The sequence below is a fragment of the Propithecus coquereli genome, unplaced genomic scaffold (genome assembly GCF_000956105.1).
Source record: "Propithecus coquereli isolate 6110/MARCELLA unplaced genomic scaffold, Pcoq_1.0 Scaffold41, whole genome shotgun sequence".
In the NCBI taxonomy this organism is placed as follows: Eukaryota; Metazoa; Chordata; class Mammalia; order Primates; family Indriidae; genus Propithecus; species Propithecus coquereli.
In genome coordinates, this window is record NW_012149841.1 from 2,859,900 (window position 1) to 2,877,389 (window position 17,490).

The 17,490-nt window shown below is 56.2% G+C and overlaps 1 protein-coding gene across 1 annotated transcript in view; it reads left to right on the forward strand.

Moving 5' to 3' along the window:
• The first annotated feature begins 6,996 nt into the window (after positions 1-6,996).
• The window catches only part of HS1BP3 (HCLS1 binding protein 3), a 32,519-nt gene continuing 22,025 nt past the window's right edge, over positions 6,997-17,490 (forward strand). The window contains exons 1-3 of the mRNA XM_012653101.1: positions 6,997-7,031; positions 12,478-12,643; positions 16,782-16,989. Of these exons, the coding sequence (XP_012508555.1) occupies positions 7,000-7,031; positions 12,478-12,643; positions 16,782-16,989 (406 nt within the window). The 5' untranslated portion in view covers positions 6,997-6,999. The remainder of the gene's footprint in view (positions 7,032-12,477; positions 12,644-16,781; positions 16,990-17,490) is intronic.

The window sequence follows — 17,490 nt, forward strand, 5'->3', positions numbered from 1 at the left end:
CTGGGAGGGAGGGAGAAGGAAGGCAGTGACAGCAGCCTGCAGAGTGTCTACTGCCATCTCCACATCTGGTGATGCTGGTTTCCGTTCAGTCCAGAGATGTGCTGCAGACGTCTCCGGAAGACAGACCTGGGGCAGTGGGGGTGGGGAGATTCCAGAGGCCTCTGGCTCAGCCCTCGTATGATGCCCAGGGCTGGGCTTCCTTGAGCTTGAGGTATTTCCCGCGCTCAACCCAGGGCTCCCCGGCCCCAGGTTACCCCAAGCAACAGCTCTGGCATCCACAGTGGGGTCAGCCGCAGCTCCGGCCCCAGGCCACTAGGCGTGGCTGGCCTCTGTGCCCCAGGCCACTGGGCAGGGGAGGGGAAGAGCAGACAAGAAGGGAGAAGGGTAGCTTCTTTCCCAGAAACCTTCCAAAGGGGACATCTCAGAGCCCTTGTGTTGCGGACAAAAGGGAGCGGGCTGGCAGACACTGCCATCTTCTGGTCACTTGCTGTAACAGCATCACTGTGTGGCTGAAGTCCCTGCCTGCTGGAATGACCAAGACCCAGCTGGTCAGGGAGAAGTCTTAGAAACCAGTGCTCCGAGCCTCGTCGGGTGAACAAGCTCACCTGAAGCTGTAAGGTGTCCTGGGAAATGGGGATGCAAGGACCACATGCCCCCACTGAGGTCAGGAAAAAGACTAAAGTATCGAGTCGTGGTAAAGACCTGGCTTCCAAAGCACTTTTGCCATGCACTAGCTTTGTGACCTTTAATTAACCTCTGTCATCCTCTCTCTCCTTGGCTTGAAAGGGGGACACGGCTTCTTACCTATCAGAATATGCCAGAGAGTAAACGAAATCAAGCAGGGAATGTTCTTACCAGAGTGCCTCAGTAAAGGGTGGTGTTTACTGTTATCTGGGAAAGTCCTGGCTTCTCAGTATGGCCACTGTCTTTGAGGCGCTGCCTCTCGGTGGCCTTGCCCGTCATGAATTTCAGTATTCTGAATGTTCTGGAGTTGTGTCTCCATCACATTTTCTTGGAGACCTCTGTGGACACATAAGATTTCAAACAACAAGAACTTTTGAAACAACAGCTGCTGACAGTTTGTGCAATAATTTGGAATGCCCCATCCTCTGACATTGCTCAGATGGAGCCCAGGGTTTCTGTTCTAAACGCACAGTTATTAGGGGACCGAACTGTCTTCAGCCTGGGACGGTAGGGGCTGATAGGAGCAGGGGCAGGGTTGGAGGAAACACAAAATGTGTCCCCAGGCTGGATGTGAGACCTTACACCCACCCCTGAGGATGAGGACAGTGGCAGCGGAGTGTTGATCGGGAACATCCCAGGGCTGACATCCCTCGGGTTGGGTGGGCTATCTCGGGTCTTCTGGCCCACGTGGCAAAGGCTTCTTGACTGAGGGTGGGATACGGGGGGGTGGGCAGGGAAGGAGACCCGTGTAAATAAAAGACATAGTTGGGACAGCTGGGAAAATCGGTACATGGATTGGATATTAGATCATAGTGTTGCCTCAGTGTCAGATTTCCTGAGTATGATCATTGTGTTGGGTGATGTAGGAGGATGATTTTGTTCTGAAGAGGTACCTGCTGAAGTGTTCAGAATGAGGCGTTACGATGTCTACAACTAACTCTTAAATGTTTCAGGAAAAAACCCACAAAGAACCATAGGGAGACCGGGAGGATAGAGCAAGCGTGACAGAGCGTTGACAACTGAGCAGGGCGTGTGTGGTGCACAGCCCGGACCGCGCTCAGGGGCAGAGGTGCTCCAGGACTCAAGTGCTTGCTCGGTGGCTGCCAGGAATGCTGGCAGCCTACACCTCTGCTCAGCCCTCCCCGAAAAGAGATTAGCTGAAGGGAGCTGCAGCACCCACGCTCAGGTCACATCCAGGGACTGACGTCCAGTCGAGGTGGAGTGTAAAGACCCACCCCTTTGTCCCAATTCAGGCCAACCTGGAGGGGCCACCCCGGCTGGGGAGCGCCCCCCACGATGGGCCGGGGGCCTCTGCTGTGACTGCAGATTGCATCCCTTGCATCCCAGGTAGGGAGCCCTGCCCAGCCAGACTTCCCCACATCACCCAGGTGATGCCTAGTCAACTTCCTGCCAGTCTCCATCTGAGCAGCGCCCCCACCTGTGGGAATAGGGGAAGTGTTCACAGACGTGCTTAGCAACCCTTCAACTTTTCTGTGCATTTGAAACTTTTTCAAAATAAAAACTTAGGGGAAAAATTATTAAAAGACCAATTAGATAATATTTAACATAAAAAGTGCGTAACTTTAATATACAAAGCATTCTTACAGATCAACAAGAAAAAGACAAATGAGGGCCGGGCGCGGTGGCTTATGCCTGTAGTCCTAGCACTCTGGGAGGCCAAGGCGGGAGGATTGTTTGAGCTCAGGAGTTTGAAACCAGCCTGAGCAAGAGCAAGACCCCGTCTCTACTAAAAATAGAAAGAAATTAATCGGACAACTAAAAATATATAGAAAAAATTAGCCGGGCATGATGGCACATGCCTGTAGTCCCAGCTACTCAGGAGACTGAGGCAGAAGGATTGCTTGAGCCCAGGAGTTTGAGGTTGCTGTGAGCTGGGATGACGCCACGGCACTCTAGCCAGGACAACAGAGCCAGACTCTGTCTCAAAAAAAAAAAAAAAAAGAATTAAAAGACAAATGAGGCGATTTTTTTAAAATGTGCCAAAGAAATAAACAAACCCAAAGAAACATTTTAAGACCAACAAACAGGTAAACATACATTCAACCTTACTTGTAATCATATAAATGTATTTCTAAAACAAGAAATAGCATTTGTCACCTACTACATTTGAAAGGATTTAAGAAAACAAATAGTGCTGGCGAGGTTTGGCAAAGGTGTGCTCGGTGCAACTTTCCTGAGCACGGTTTAGTAGGACGTAGACATCAAACATGTTAACTGTGTCTCGGCCCTGTGCTCCTGAGTTCTGCCACCTTCAACAGTATCCAGAGTGGCTGCATTTGTGGTGCCACCGACAGTGCTTCCAGAGTCCATCCCAGCCCCTGGCTGACTCCTGCTGCCCTGTCACCTCCTGAACATGGTGCTCTGTGTCCTGGGTGTCATCATCTGTATTTCAAAGGCCATTTCCCCAAGAGCAGCGTACATGGCAGGCCATGAGCGTTTGAGGTGGGGCACCGTGGGGGAGCATGATGGAGCAGAACAGGACTCAGGCCTGATGCTTCCTCTCAGTGATGCTCCAGCCCCCACCCCGCTCCTCAGCTGTCAACTCCCACTTGCCCACACTGCGCGAGGATTTGAGCCCAGTTCTGTACGGAGGTCTCTAATCCCCTATTGCAACTGTCCTCAGTAAAATCTGCTCTCACCTCTTTAACTACTGTCCAACTCTGGTTTTTCCTTGATGTCTCCTTATCTTCCTTGAGCCTTCAGTAGCATTTGGCATTGCTGATCACACCTCGGTCCCCTTCCTGAAATTCTCTTTTCCCTTTGTTCGTTCTGTGAGTCCACTCCCTCCTTCTTGTTTAGGATAAAATGTAAACTCTTCTGCATGGCATACCAGACCCCTGCTGGCCCCTGCTGCCTCCTCTCCCGGAGATCCCTCCCCACGCCCCTCTCCTCAGCTCCCAAGCATGCTCTGCTTCTCTCAAGACACCTGGCTTTGCACTGCTGCCTAGAACACCCTTTATGTCTTCTCTTCCTCCTCCTCAATCATGCCTATTCCATATGGAGCAGTTTTTACATCAAGCATTATGTAAGGACTTCACAACTGTACCAACAAGGGATCCATTGCAGAAAACCCCACTTAGAGTGGCTTAGGCATTCATGAAAGGAGAAGTTCAGAGAAAGTGTCCAGGGCTGACATGGAAGTTCATATTCCATCAGGTCCCCAAGTTCTTCCATCCTTAATGTGTAGGCCCCAAACTCATGTTTGTGCCTCATGCTCACAATATGGCTGCTGTGTCTCCAGCATTCTATCCTCTTTGTAGGTAGAAGACAAGAAAGGGGCAAAGAGCTTTCTCCTAGCAAAGTAAACCCTCCACAGGGACTTGGAGGTGGCCCTGCTCCACGTGGAGATGGCCAGACTCATGGAGCTCTATAGCATCACATTAGGGGACAGAAGCAAATCAGCAGGTCCCCAGAAGACCCACCATACCCGAAACAAGGAAAATGTTGGTACGTGGTGCAGTCAGTTCAGAGCACCTCCTGTGGGCTGCGGGTGTCTCTAACTGACTGCACTGCCCCTGAGGCCCAGCGGCTTCCCTGGATGGAGACTGAGCCCTGCAGTGTTCCTCCCAGGGCATTGGGGAAGGGAGGAATAGAAAATCCTCTGCAATGTGGTTTCTGTTAGCGCAGCTTCAGCCATGGAAGGGGCTCCTCCAGTCAAGCAGGAAGCAGAAAATATCAGATTTAGATCCCACATTCCATGCATTGTATACAATTATGCGCTGGAGCCACATGGGACACGTGGGACCCACAGAGGCAGAAAATGGGATTGCTTTCTAGGATGGGGTCACTCTTTCATGGGAAACCAGCTGTATTCTTGACAGGTATGCTGAGCCCCCGTGACGTGCAACCTTGGCAATCCTGGGGCCAGGGGTGAGTGAGCCCTTCTCAGTAGCTTACAAGGCATTGGTGACAGACATGCTACCAGCTCTCTCAGTGAAGGGGAGTCCCCTTCTTTAGAGCTCCCCACCTCTGCTTACCACTGGAATGTAAGTACTTCTCTAGACCTTCCTAGGTGGGCTCACCCCAAGTCAGCTTCCTTTCTTCCTATACCTCGCACATCAGTCTCCAGCCCAGGCTCACCTCCCGGGGTCCAGGGCCATAGATCCAATCACCTCAGTGTCCCTAGGCCCTCAAACACCACCTGTCAAAAACAGAACTCATCGTCCCACCAAAAATGTGCTGCTTCTCCAGGTGCCCTGCCACAGAAAATGGTCCCACTGCCCAGCCACTCCCAGGAGCCAAACCATAGTGGTATCTTAACTCCTCTCACCCATACTCATTCGATTTCTGAGTCTTGACCACTTCTACCTCCTACGACTCTCTCTCACCTGTCCCCTCTTCTCCACCTGGGCAGCTAATCACCCCTAGTCCATGCCGCCATCATCTTGAGTCTGGACTGTTCTGCTTATCTTCTTGCTCTCAGCACCACGTGCTCCGAACCCCTGTCCACAGCTTACCTGGTCAGCCCCCCCTATGTCCACAACCCTCCAATGGCGTCACGTTGGTAAAGCCCTAGGCTTGGTGCACGAGGCTGTCCGTGCCCTGGCTCCTGCTTGCCGCTTCCCCATACTCCCTGATGTCCTTTTCTTGTCTCTAGGTCTTCATGTACAATATTCCCTCTACTCTACCCATCAATTCTTCAGGTTTTACCTTGGTCTTTGGCATCTTTAGGAAGCCTTTTCTTACCCCTACCCACTCCCCAAGTATAAGGGTAGAGAAGCCCATTGAAAGCAGCAAAAGTGGCTTATTCACTGTGTATTCTTGGCAGCCAGCGCATTGTGTCTGTTAGACAAAGGTTTGCGCAATAGTGACTGCTCAACTGGCTGGCACTACACCCAGACTCCTGGAATGCTGAGGCCCATACTGTCTTCTGCCCAGACACTGAACTCCCTTCCTCTAAAGTGGGGCCCATGGAGGACTATTTGCAACACCAACCCTGCCCCAGGAGGGGGCAGCAAGCCAGCAGAGCCGACAGCTGCTCTGGCCACACATCTCAGCTCTTCCCTGCAGCCTCCACTGTGCTCCCTCAGAACTTTCATTCATTCAGCCATCTTTCCACTCACTATTGCTAATCTTGTCTATAAACAAATTTGAAACAAACCCAATAAGGCATATGAATGCATTTGTTCGAGAGATACATTGAGGAAAGTCATGTTTCACATTTTTACTGTAGGATTTCTTCACTAAAATCAAATGCAGGCAATGCTGTCGGTGGTGATGATGATGATGGTGGCTGGGAAGTTTAGGAAAAGTGGCCAATATCACTCTGTCATGAATTCTGGTGTGGTTAAGCCCAGCTTCTGCAGCTTTTTGTCCCTGGGGCCCTCCATGGAGAGAGCAGCAGAACAGGAGCAGCGCTTTCTCCTGGCTCTGTTTCCAGACTCACTGTTTCTTTTCCTGGGCTACTTTGGCAGGTGACACGACCTCTCTGTTCTTCACACTATGGAGAGGTGAATCTGTTATGAGAGAGTCTATTACATCTGCACGCCTCTACACCTAAGCCCCCTTTGGCGGAGAACTAACCCCAGGGCCCCATTGACCTGGCCCAGCTGGGGACACACAGGTGGCCAGGAGGCCTCCACCCAGAGCTCCGACCACCACCAGGGAGCGGCTCTCTGAAGATCCTCTGTGGGGAGAGTACCTGCCAGATACAGGGTGCACAGACCGTAGGCAGGAGAGGAATCCCGGAGAGAGGGCAGGGAAGGAAGCCGCAGACAGCGAGTTCATGGGCGCACCCTGAGAGCACAGGCTGGGCTGCGGCGCGTCGCGGTGTTCCCTGTGTAGCTCCCAAAGTCGACGGGGCCTGGACAGAGTCCCAGTTTAGTAGATATTTGTTGACCGGCTGGATGAATGAAAACGCCATGGGGGAAGGCGGGATTAGCTCTGCACTGGGACTAGCTGCAGAAACAGAGCCGAGTCCCGTCTGGTTAGCGGGTAAACATTATGGCACCACGAACGCACTGACTGCATGCCCCGCATGCCAGGTCCCAGGCTAGGCGCTCTACAGGTGGTTGCGGGGGGTGCGGCTCAGCTCGGGGACTCAGCTCGGGGACTCAGCTCGGGGACGCCGGGAGAGTAGAGCTGCGCAGGCTGACCGCCCCCCTGCGGGGACAGTCCCCAGCACTGCCCGTCCCGGGCCACCCAAGGCGCCGCATTGCGCGGCCGCGGCCGCAAGGGGGCGCGCCAGGGCGGCGGGAGGGGCGCGGCCGCCCGGAGCCGGGGGCGGGAACGCGGCGACGCCGGCGCTGCCCGGTCCCGTGACTGCACGCCCCGCCCGAAGCCGCGGCCGCCGCTATGCAGTCCCCGGCGGTGCTCGTCACTTCCAGGTGAGCCAGACCCCCGCGCCCGGCGCCGGCCTCGGGCAGCTCGGGGTCCCGGGGGGAGGGGCAGGCGGAGGCGGCCCCCCCCGAGGGTCCGTGGCCCGCGCGGGTCTCCCCAGCGACCTCGGTAGTTTGTCCGGGCTGGGCCCCTGCAGGAGAGGTGGCCCCGGTGGTCCAGATGGGGAAACTGAGGCCCCCTGGAGGGTAAAGAGCTCACCCGAGACCCAGTGGGGTGCCTGGGACGGGCCGGTTCCGTGCAGACGGGCAGAGAGGAGCCTCTGTTCCCCTTCCCTGCCCACTTGGGCTCTTCTCTTTGGGCCCGAAAGTTTACTTCTCCATCCTTTCAGCGCTCAGGTGTGCCAGCCCGGTGCTCACACTGGGACCAGGGTGAGTCAGACGAGCCTGGCACTGGGGGGAGCCCTGCGGCGGTGGGGGCGATGGGGCTAGATGCTAGGAGGAGGTCTTAGGTTCAGGTTGCCATGGGAACACAGACCCGGGCAGGACCCGGCTTCTGGGAGGAGGCGAATGAGGCCGGGTCCTGCAGGATGAGTGGACGGTGACCAGGTGGCGGGGAGAGGCGAGGAAGAGGTGGCAGCTGCTCCAGGAGGCAGCTCAGGAGACGTGCAGGTTAGCGCCCAGGCCGCGGAGGGGCCGCCCTGATCCAGGCCTGGAGGACCCAGCACAGGCTGGATCCTGGGAAGGCTGGGAGGGTCATGGTTTTATTCTTTAACTCTGGTTTAAAAAGCTGTAAAGTGTCTCACTTCAAGTATTTTCATATACTCCACCCTTGTCCCCCTTACACAAAATCTTGGACTAAGGGGCCAGTTTATTAGATCAGCGAATGTGTTACCCAGCCCAACCGTTAATCTTCCTGTTATCTGGAATTCCGATCTAGAAAAACATTCTTTTTGCAAACCTTGATGTCAGAACCTGCTTGGTCTCTGTATGATAGACCTCGGTTACAGGTTGCACCTTCGTGGGCAGAAGAGGTTTCCCTCCTGCATGCAAGTCAGCCGCTCTCACTGAGCCTCAGTTTCCTTTTCTGCAAGTTGGGGGATTGACATTGGCAGGCATCAGCAGCAGCAGATGCCCCTCAGCCACACGGAGACGGATGGAGTGTGACGCTGGTGCTGGGTGCTTGGGAAGCAGGGTGAGCGGCTTCCCTCCCCGCCGGACCTGGACACAGCTTGTTAACAGACACGGGGGTGCGGGTGGTAGAGGCCCAGTGAGTCGTGGTCATTCCCAAGAGGCTCACCTGCAGGGTGAGTGCAAATATCACGGCCGGCCGGCTGGCCCTTGCCTTCCCCTACCCCCAGCTCCTGTTTCCAGCCTAGCCTCCTCCCACGTGATGTCACCACCTGCATGCATGTGTGCCTTCAGCCAGCAGGTGTTTATTAAGGGCCCTCTCTGTGCCAGGTACTGGTCCAGGTTCTAGGAGACAGCAGTGAGCCAAACCTGGAACGCCAGTGGGGACAGACGGACAGTAGGCAATATGTAACATGTCAGGGATGGTGAATGCTGTGAAGGAATGAAACGGTAGGGGCCATAGAGTGCTAGGAGGAACACGTGCATCTTGTGTGGTGTGGCTGGGGACATCTTTCTCGTAGAGTGGCCCCTGGGAAGATCCCTGACAAGTTCCCCGAAGGAGAGAGCCAGAAAACAGAAATCTTGAAAAATGTGTATCCAGCTGTGAGGGCAGCAGGAGCAGAGGTCCTGGGGCTGCTGTGGCTGCAGTGGGGTGAGTGGGGTTGGGGGGCTGTTAGGTGACACAGTGGGAGCAGGGGACAATCAGGAAAGGCCTTGTAGGCCATCGGATTTCATTCTGAGCGCGATGGGACCTGACTTCTGTTTTACAGAGATCCTTTGGCCGCTGTGTTGAGCGTGGACTGGGGCTGGGCCTGGGGTCAGGGGGCTGCAGGCAGAGGTGGCCAGGGAGTCTCGCCGTGCCCTTGGTGGTTTACTCCCTTCAGGAATCTGCACAGAGCCCCTGGTGGGTTGGCCCAGGGTGACAGCAGCCACGGAGGTGAGAAGTATCTGTGTTCTGGATATATTTTGAGGCTTGAGCTTCCAGGTTTGCTGCTGCTTGGGTGTGGGATGTGAGGAGGAGGAAGAGGAGTCAGGAGTAACTGCAAGGCTCCTGTCCTAAGATGCTGAAAGATCAAAGTTGCTGTTTCCCGGGACGGAGCAGATATGGGGGAAGGTGGGCATCGGTGTTTGTCTAGACATGTGCGTTTAAGAAGCGTGTTGACAGCCCAGCGGAGATGTCAGGCAGGCAGCCAGAAGGGGGCCAGCTTTGAGGAGAGGAGAATCTGGGCTGGAGAGAGGAATTTGGGAGCCCCTGGCTGGTGAATGGCATTTAATGCCTTGAACCTGGATGAGCTCACCTGGGCGGAGCGCTGCGAGAGGGCGCGCTGGGTGCCATCAGGGAACCATCCAGAGAAACTGAGCAGCTGTGGCCAGGAGAAGGGGAAGAGCCACGAGGAGTGGGGTGTCCCACAGCCCGTGAAGGCAGAGCTTCAGGCAGGGAGCTACTGACTGTGCCAGGTGCCACTGACAAGTCAGGGAACAGGGGCAGTGAGAACTCACCTCTGGATTTGACAACACAGAGGTCACAGGTGACCTGGGTGCTGGCAGTTTGTTGCACAATGAGAACAAAAGTCTGGTTGGAGGAGAGGAACTGGAGCCCGTGAATATGGGCCACTCGTTTGAGGAGTTCTGCTGGAAAGGGGAGGAGGGAACTGAGCGAGGGGAGTGTGGGGTCAGAGCGTGGCTTCTGTCCCAGGCAGGTTGGAGTGTGACTGCATGCTGGTGACAGCGATCCAGTAAGGCGGGGAAATTGATGGCGAGGAAGAGAGGGGAGCACTCAGAAGCCATGTCCTTGAGTAGCCAAGAGGGGCTAAGGAGGGCCAGGACTGGCCTTAGGAGCGGCCAGTCTGTCCACAGTCCCAGGAGGGGACAGCGTATGCGAGACAGGTGCCGGCTGAGTGGCGAATGTGATGGTGAAGCCCAGGATGTTTTCTCATGGTGCCCGGAGCAGCACAGAGACGCACCAGCATCACCTGGGAGCTTATTAGAAATGCAGACTCTTGGGCCCACCTGTGGGACCAGACTCTGAACCCCAGGGGCTTGTACACTCGGTACAATTTGAGAAGCTTGGTCGAGGGCACAGGTGTGGGTCAAATTGTGCCCAACACACCCCCATTTGTTTATGTATTGTCCATAGCAGCCGCACCCGAGACCACATAGCCTACAAAGCCTAAAATATTTACTCTCTAGCCCTGTGCAGAAAGTTTCCTTAGGGGCTTAGGGAAGCGGGAGAGTGACTGGATCAGGCCCAGGCGCATGGGAGTCGCTGGAGGGCGATTCTTTGCTAAAACAAGGATGCAGCCACCCCAGGCCTTTTATGCAGTGTCCCAACTTCCCCACAAGTTCCCAGGCAAAGCGATGCTGATCAGGGACCAACTTTGAGAACCCCGCGTCTAGGGCAGCTAGGGTTGCCAGGCCTGGCGTGGTGATAGCCTTGGAGTCTGTGGCCTTGAATTTCTGGTGGGACCAGGTGGCATGCTTGTGCCATGTCTGTCCCCTGCCACAAGCTGCCTGGCACAGGGCAGAGGAAGCACAGGACTGGAGAAGCCGGCTTTTCCCAGGCCAGGTCAGCCCTGGGCGAGAAGTCGGGGAGCTAGGGCCTCAGCAGAGGGTTCCAGCAGGGGAGTGGGACTCTGGGACGAGGAGGGATCATGGATTGGGGGTTCTGGTGCGGTCAGAGAACCGTCAGACATGGGCCCTGCCAGGGAGCTGGACCTTGGGAGGCCCCCTCTGTCCCCTTTTCACCCCGAGAGGCCATCCCCTCCAGCTCAGGTGACCTCTTTCTGGTCACTTCACCCACTTGTGCTTAGTTTCCATAACGATCCTAAAGAAACAATGCCTGGTGCTTTCTCATGCCCTGTGAGAGGCCCCCGGGCTCTGGAGCCGCCGGGATTGCACCCTGGTTCCACCCTATACCAGCTGAGACCTTGGGTTGGCGACTCCTTTTAGGGCCCATTTCCCTGTCTTTTAAGTGGGTCTGAGTTGCAGAGCTCCTTTGCAGGGCTGCTGGGCGGCAGCGGCCCCAGGCACAGGTGAGGTGCTCAGGCTGCGTCTGCTGCGGTTCCGTCTCGCCCTTTTCTCCCGCGCCGTGATGGCAACGGTGTGTGGCACCAAGCCACGGGCACACACCCTCTGAGCGCAGCGTCATCTGGCTGCTGACAAGGAGCGCTGATTGGCTTAGGAGCCTTTCACCTCACAGCCTGCAGCTGGCCCTCTTGTGCCCTCTGGCACCCTGGTGCAGGCCAGCCCTGGTCTGCATGAATGATCGTGCTCCTCGCAGCCTGCACTGTGCCGCGGGAGAATGTTCCTCGAGTGGACCACGTGCATGGTCACTGGGTACGCACACACGGCACAGGGAGGCATGTTGTGTAGGCCTCCCCAGTCGGTGACAGCGGCATCTTGGTGACAGCGTCCCATGCTTAGCAGGGGATGCGAGGAGTCTGTGCAGAAGGGGTGCTGGGGGAGGGCTCTGGTAATTCCAGAGAGGGAAGGGCCTTGCCCCAGGCACAAGTTTAAGCTCCAGAAGCTCCTCCCTGCCCAGGGCCTCAGCCCTTGTGTTCTGCCCAGCGCACAGCTGGTCTCACCTCGATGATCAGAGCGTGCTCGGCACGTCCTGCCAGAGGTGTTGATGTGAGGGACGTTAGTCCGCACAGGTCTGTGTCACACCCTTGTGTGTGATGAAGGATACATCGGACATCTTTTCTCACTTCAGAGAAAATGCCACACCACTTCTTTGCTCTCCGTACAGTTCAGTATGTTTGAATTGCATTTTAAAAATTTCCCAAGAGCCCTGGTGTTCAGCTGGCATCCTCCCAGCACCCGAGAGGGAAGTATCAACTGCCCGGATGAGGCCGGGGAGGGCCCCACGGCTAGCGCCCGGCCCGTTTCCCGTGGGAGGGCCCTGCAGCGGCTCCCTGCCTCTGGCCTGCTGGAGAGAGGCGCCTCCCGCCAGGTGCCCGGGGGAGTTTCCTTCCTGGGTTGTCCACACAGACCCAGGTACTTCCCTTGGTCTGAGTAGATCACTGGGGATGCTGCCTCCGCCGGTTCTGCAAAGCTCACGAGCACTCAGCTGTTTGTGATTTTCAGCAGTCCCCGTCCTTCCCTGTTTTGCTGCTGGGAACAGACCATTTGCCCCTGAGCAGCCAAAGGCAGGACCAAGCCTGGGGCCTGGGAAGCCAGGCTTCATGAGAGGCTGGAGTGTGGTGGGACAGGTGGCCTGGAGCAGCGACCACCGAGGACCCTGAGGACGGCCAGCAGAGCAGCCTGGCACCCAGGCCTGCCAGGCCACTCCGAGATCCTGCCCACGTTTCCCTTGAGAAGTCCGCAGACTGGAACCTCAGCTTTGTTTGCTCTTTTCCTCTGGCAGGCGAGTGCAGAATGTCCACACAGGCCTTGACCTGACAGTGCCCCAGCACCAGGAGGTGCGGGGCAGGATGATGTCCGGCCACGTGGAGTACCAGATCCTGGTGGTGACCCGGCTGGCCGCATTCAAGTCAGCCAAGCACAAGCCCGACGATGTCGTCCAGTTCTTGGTGAGCTGGGGGCTCTGGCCAGGAGGCTCTGAGGGTGCTGGGGTCCAGGTGGGCATACACACCTGCCCACCAGGCGTGAGTAGCATCAGGGTGGGCACTTCTCTATCCACCCCTCGCTCGGGCTGGAGTGCCTGACCATGTCGGATGATGGGGACACAAGAGCCAATCAGATACTGTTAGTCCACGGGTGCCAGGCTTGTAAAGAGACGGATACAGACGGTGACAGAAGTACATGGGGGCTCTGGGGGTGTAGACAGGGGGCATCTAACCCACCCTGGGTAATAGATTCCAGAAACTTCACAGATGAGTTGAGGGCTGAGCTGTGTTTTAAAGAGCAGGTGGAGCTCAGCAGAAGAAGAGGGGAGAAGGGTGTCCCAGGCGGAGGGCACAGCCTAAGCAGAGGCACAGAGGCTGGAGGTGGGTGTCGTGTGGGGAACTCTGAGCAGTCGAGCATGGTCCTGGCATGGAGTGGGAGAGGAGGGTGGTGACAGGCAGGAGCTGGGTCAGGGAGCGCGTGCGGGGCCTGGACCTGTCCTGCAGCCAAGGAGGAGTTTCAAGCAGGGGAGTCACATGGTCACATGCTCCCATTTGCCTTTAACCAACCGGTCTGTGGGGAGCATGGAGTTGGATTAGAAGGAACAGTCCCCAAGTGAGGGCTTGGAGCAGGCCAGTGGTAGTTGGTGTGGAAGGGAGGGAGAGAGTTAGAAATATTTATACCCACTGAGATAAAGAGAACCTGTACCCTGGCAGATCTGAGGGGGCGTGTTGAGTGTGACGTGTCCACCCGATGGACTTATACACGAGGCCGGTGCTCTGGACGGGGTCAGGCCTAAGATGCAGGTTTGGGAGACATCAGCTTGGAGGTGATGCTAAAAGCCATTCCCAAGCCTGGGAGTGGATGCAGTTGCCCAGAGAGCAGATGTGGGGGGTGGAAGAAGGGTTGAGGAGGGAATCCTGAGGACACCAGCAGGCCCGTCAAGAAGGGGGAGTCTACAGGTGAGGCAGAGGGGGGAGAACCGGGCGACTGTGGAGTCACAGGAGCTGAGGGAGGAGAGGGCGTCAAGAAGGGCTGAGATCATGACTTATTATTTACCGTTTGCCTTTTATAAAAAGATCCTGGTGCAGGGCCCAGGAGAGTCAGGCTACAGGATTACTGGGACAAGGTGAAATGAACTAGAGCTGCATGGTACAGAGGGGAGCAACCTGCTGCAGGCTTGCACACGGGCTAGCTCTGAATCTCCTGGCAGCCAGGACGAAAAGGGAAACGATGAATTGCGTCGCTCTGGTGACCTGTTGAAAGAGACACTAAATTTTAAGAAAAATTTATGGCACAGATCTTTCTTTAAGGGACTTCCAGCAACATCATGGGAAGTGTCTAAAATAGCAGTGCGGTGTCTCGTTTCATTGCTCCTGAGACCGGCTCTTGGCAAGAAACAAGGTGTGTGGTTAGGGTCTGTTAGGGTGCGGTTCTGGGTCCACATTGCTCCTGTCGACTCAAGTAAATGACAGAGGCAAAAATCTCAACCACTGGAGGTTTATTAAACCAAAATTGAGGACACACCTGGGAAAAACAGGAACTACAGACAAGCCATGGCCGTTTTTCCTGAAGGGGAAGGTGGAACTTCAGCATTTTAAAGGCTATAGAGAGAAGGAAAAAGACAGTGGGGGGTGGGGGTGTGATAAGGCAAAGTGGTTACATTCTTGTGAGGCCCAGGAAATCTACATTTTACATAAAATAAGGGGGATGTTAGAAGGGAAAAGGAGAGTGAAGGAAGCTTCAATTAAGTAGATGTTCCTGGATAGGTGGAAGGATGCTGGATTCCGTGTCTTCAGTTTCGTTACCTGTAAAGACAAACTTGTAATTCATTATTAGTGTTATTAGTAGAGCAAACTTTAGTTTTAGGTGCTTGACATAGGTACAATTTGCATGTCCTTGCTTATGGGGGGTCAGCAAGGAGTTTCCTTAATGAATGATCTGTGGGGCCAGCTCTTCACAGGTGCCTGAGCCCCTTACCTGCTGTTTTGCATAAGGAGTTAGGGGGGAGGCCCTGAGATTTTGATTTTCTGTTTACATCCTGAGAGTGGCTGAGCTCTGCAGGGCGGTTTGCAGCTCCTGGTGATCTGACTGGATCGAGGCTGGGGCTCCGCGCACCCATGCTCTCAGACGCGGAGAGTATTTGAGCTTGATGTTGGAGGGCAGGCGGACAGGCAGCATTCTGGGAGCCTCGAGGAGCTCCAGGCCAGCCTGCTCCGTCCTGAGCAAAGGGCTGGTCTCACATGCTGGTGTTCATGAGACTGCCATTAACACCTCCATGTGTCACACCAGTGCCACGTTTTCCTAGTCCGTGGCGCCCAAGCCCAGTGAAGTCTGTGCGTGTGTGTGCAAGGGCTTCTCATTTTGAAGTACCCACAAGGGCAAGAGAACTGCTTTATTTTTTGTGGGATCTGATAGTGTAGCCCAAGAGAGTGTGCCCCAAGCCTGAAATCTCTTTGAACTTTCATGATTTAGCTAAAAGAATTAGTGAGCATTTTGCATCTACTCCTTAAAGGGGCATATATGTTTTAATATACATATGTATTTGATTGCTAACCACGGAGTCAAAGTGGCCCCCAGGCAGGGGCTCTGTAGCGGAGGTTTTGCAGGCACACACACGCTTCTGTTGGGGGCTGTCTGCCCGGTGCCCGGCACACGGGGGCACCAGATGAGCGTGAGTTCCCACCCTCAGCTCCTTCCGCCCTCAGTGCCTCTCACTTGGCCTCCTCTGGTTGCTGGTGCAGGTAGCTACCTGAGAAGCCCTGGCTGCAACACTGATGGATGTGGGCCCTGTGTGGGGTCAGAACCCAGCCTCACAGCTCCTGGCCCTCACGCCGCCAGAGCCCTGGGGAAGGAGGCTCCCAGCACCCGGGACTGGCTGGTCTGTGGGCCGAGCCTGCGTGGAGCAGTCAGGCCAGCAGGGGGCGCTCGGCCCCCACCGTAGCCTGCCCTGCCTGCCTGGCTGGAGTCACCAGCTACTCCAGACAGCCCAGGTTGGAGCCTCTGTTACCAGCCACTTTGTGAAGGAATCCTCCTGCCTCTCCTGACAGCCGTTCTCAGAAAAGCTCCAGAGCCGGGCTCTGTGCTGACAGCTGCAGGCAGCAGCCCCCTGTCCCAGAAGACTCCCCGTTGAGGGGGTTCTGGAGTCCCCCAGTCACCTTCTGGTGTCTAGAACCTTCACAGGCGGAGGGTTCTGGGTGGTGTTGCTGGTGAGCCGCGTGCCGGCACTCCAGTGGTGTGTGGGGGTCCAGCCTGGGCCTGGGAGTGACCCAGCTTCATCTTCCACGCTCCACAGAGTCGGGGAGAAAGGCACAGCTATGGGGAAAGCACAGAGGAGCCCAGCGCAGAGGGTGGGCGCTAGGCTGGGGTGTGCATAGTGCAGGGGACTCTTCTCCGAGCGCCCGCACGTGGTTACAGACCATGGCGATAGCACTGAACCTGCCGTGCTGTCTCACGAGACCGAGAGCCTGTTGGGATGTCCCCGCGTGGAGCGTACATGCAGCAGGAGCTTACTGAGGGAGTGAGTGGAGACTTAGCTGCCTAGGAGTTGTGGGGAGAGATTAGCGGGAGGCGTGGTCACCTCCTTCACCCAGGTTCTGGCATGCAGAGGGGTCCTGGCTGACGGCAGGGCAGGCAGCCAGCTTCGGTGATATCTGCCTTCACTGCTTGCACCAACTGGACCTGCCCAAGGCTGCCGCTTGCTCACGGGAGGGTGATCAAGAGGTCTGTGCTGAGAAAAGGTGACTCACAGTGTTGCAGGAAGATGACCTGGCCACCTGCCAGATGGTGAGATCACCCTGCTGATGCGCTGGAAGCCTGGCATGGAGGCAGCTATGGCCACCTACAGGCCAGGCAGGGGTCCCTGTGTCAAAAGTGTCTACTTGGGACGTGACAGTGCCCGGAGCAGCAGCATTATTGCATCTTGGGCCATTAAGACATTTGTAACTGAGCCTGCCGTTGACTAGGAAGGTCAAGTACCAGAGCCCAAGGCAGGGAGACAGCACACTTCCCGTGGCCCAGCACAGCCTCCGACCTCTGGCTGGGGGGAGAGGAACGCCCCCTCTCGCTCTTCACTGAGAAAACCGCATGCTCCTCTCATTCCAGGTCTCCAAAAAGTACAGCGAGATTGAGGAGTTTTACCAGAAACTGAGCAGTCGTTATGCAACAGCCAGCCTCCCCCCGCTCCCCAGGAAGGTCCTGTTTGTTGGGGAGTCTGACATCCGGGAAAGGAGAGCCGTGTTCAATGACATTCTGCGCTGTGTCTCCAAGGATGCCGAGTTGGCAGGCAGCCCAGAGCTGCTAGAATTCTTAGGTACCCGAGGCGCTGTCCCGAGTCCCTGAGGTCTCCCCAGCCCAGAACTGGGCCTCGCTGCCCTGGCCCGGAGGGGGCGGGTCCACCACTGCCCTCTGTAGCCAGGAAGTTTCAGCCAGGCCGCTGAGGGAGGTGGGCCTTTCCGACCTCCCTGGGCCCGATGGTGGACAGGGGACCAGCCCTCGAGGGACTGACTTGACTGTCCAGGGTGAGATGGGGCTCACAGGGCGGCATCTCCACAGTGTGACCCCACCCCGGGCCTTCTTGGTCAGCCCCATCCCTAGAGGTTCCCTGACGCATAATCACACATGCAAATACCCGCCCACCTCCTGCCACCCGGCCCTGGGGAGAGTGGAGGGCACACCTCCAGGCCGAGGCACAGCCCCAGGGATCCAGCCCCTCAGTGACGGGGCCGGGCCCTTCCCATCAGTGTCCCACCCCCTCTTCCCTTTGCAGTTTTCTCATCCGTAAGATGGGGATAACCTGGCTGACGGGTGGTGG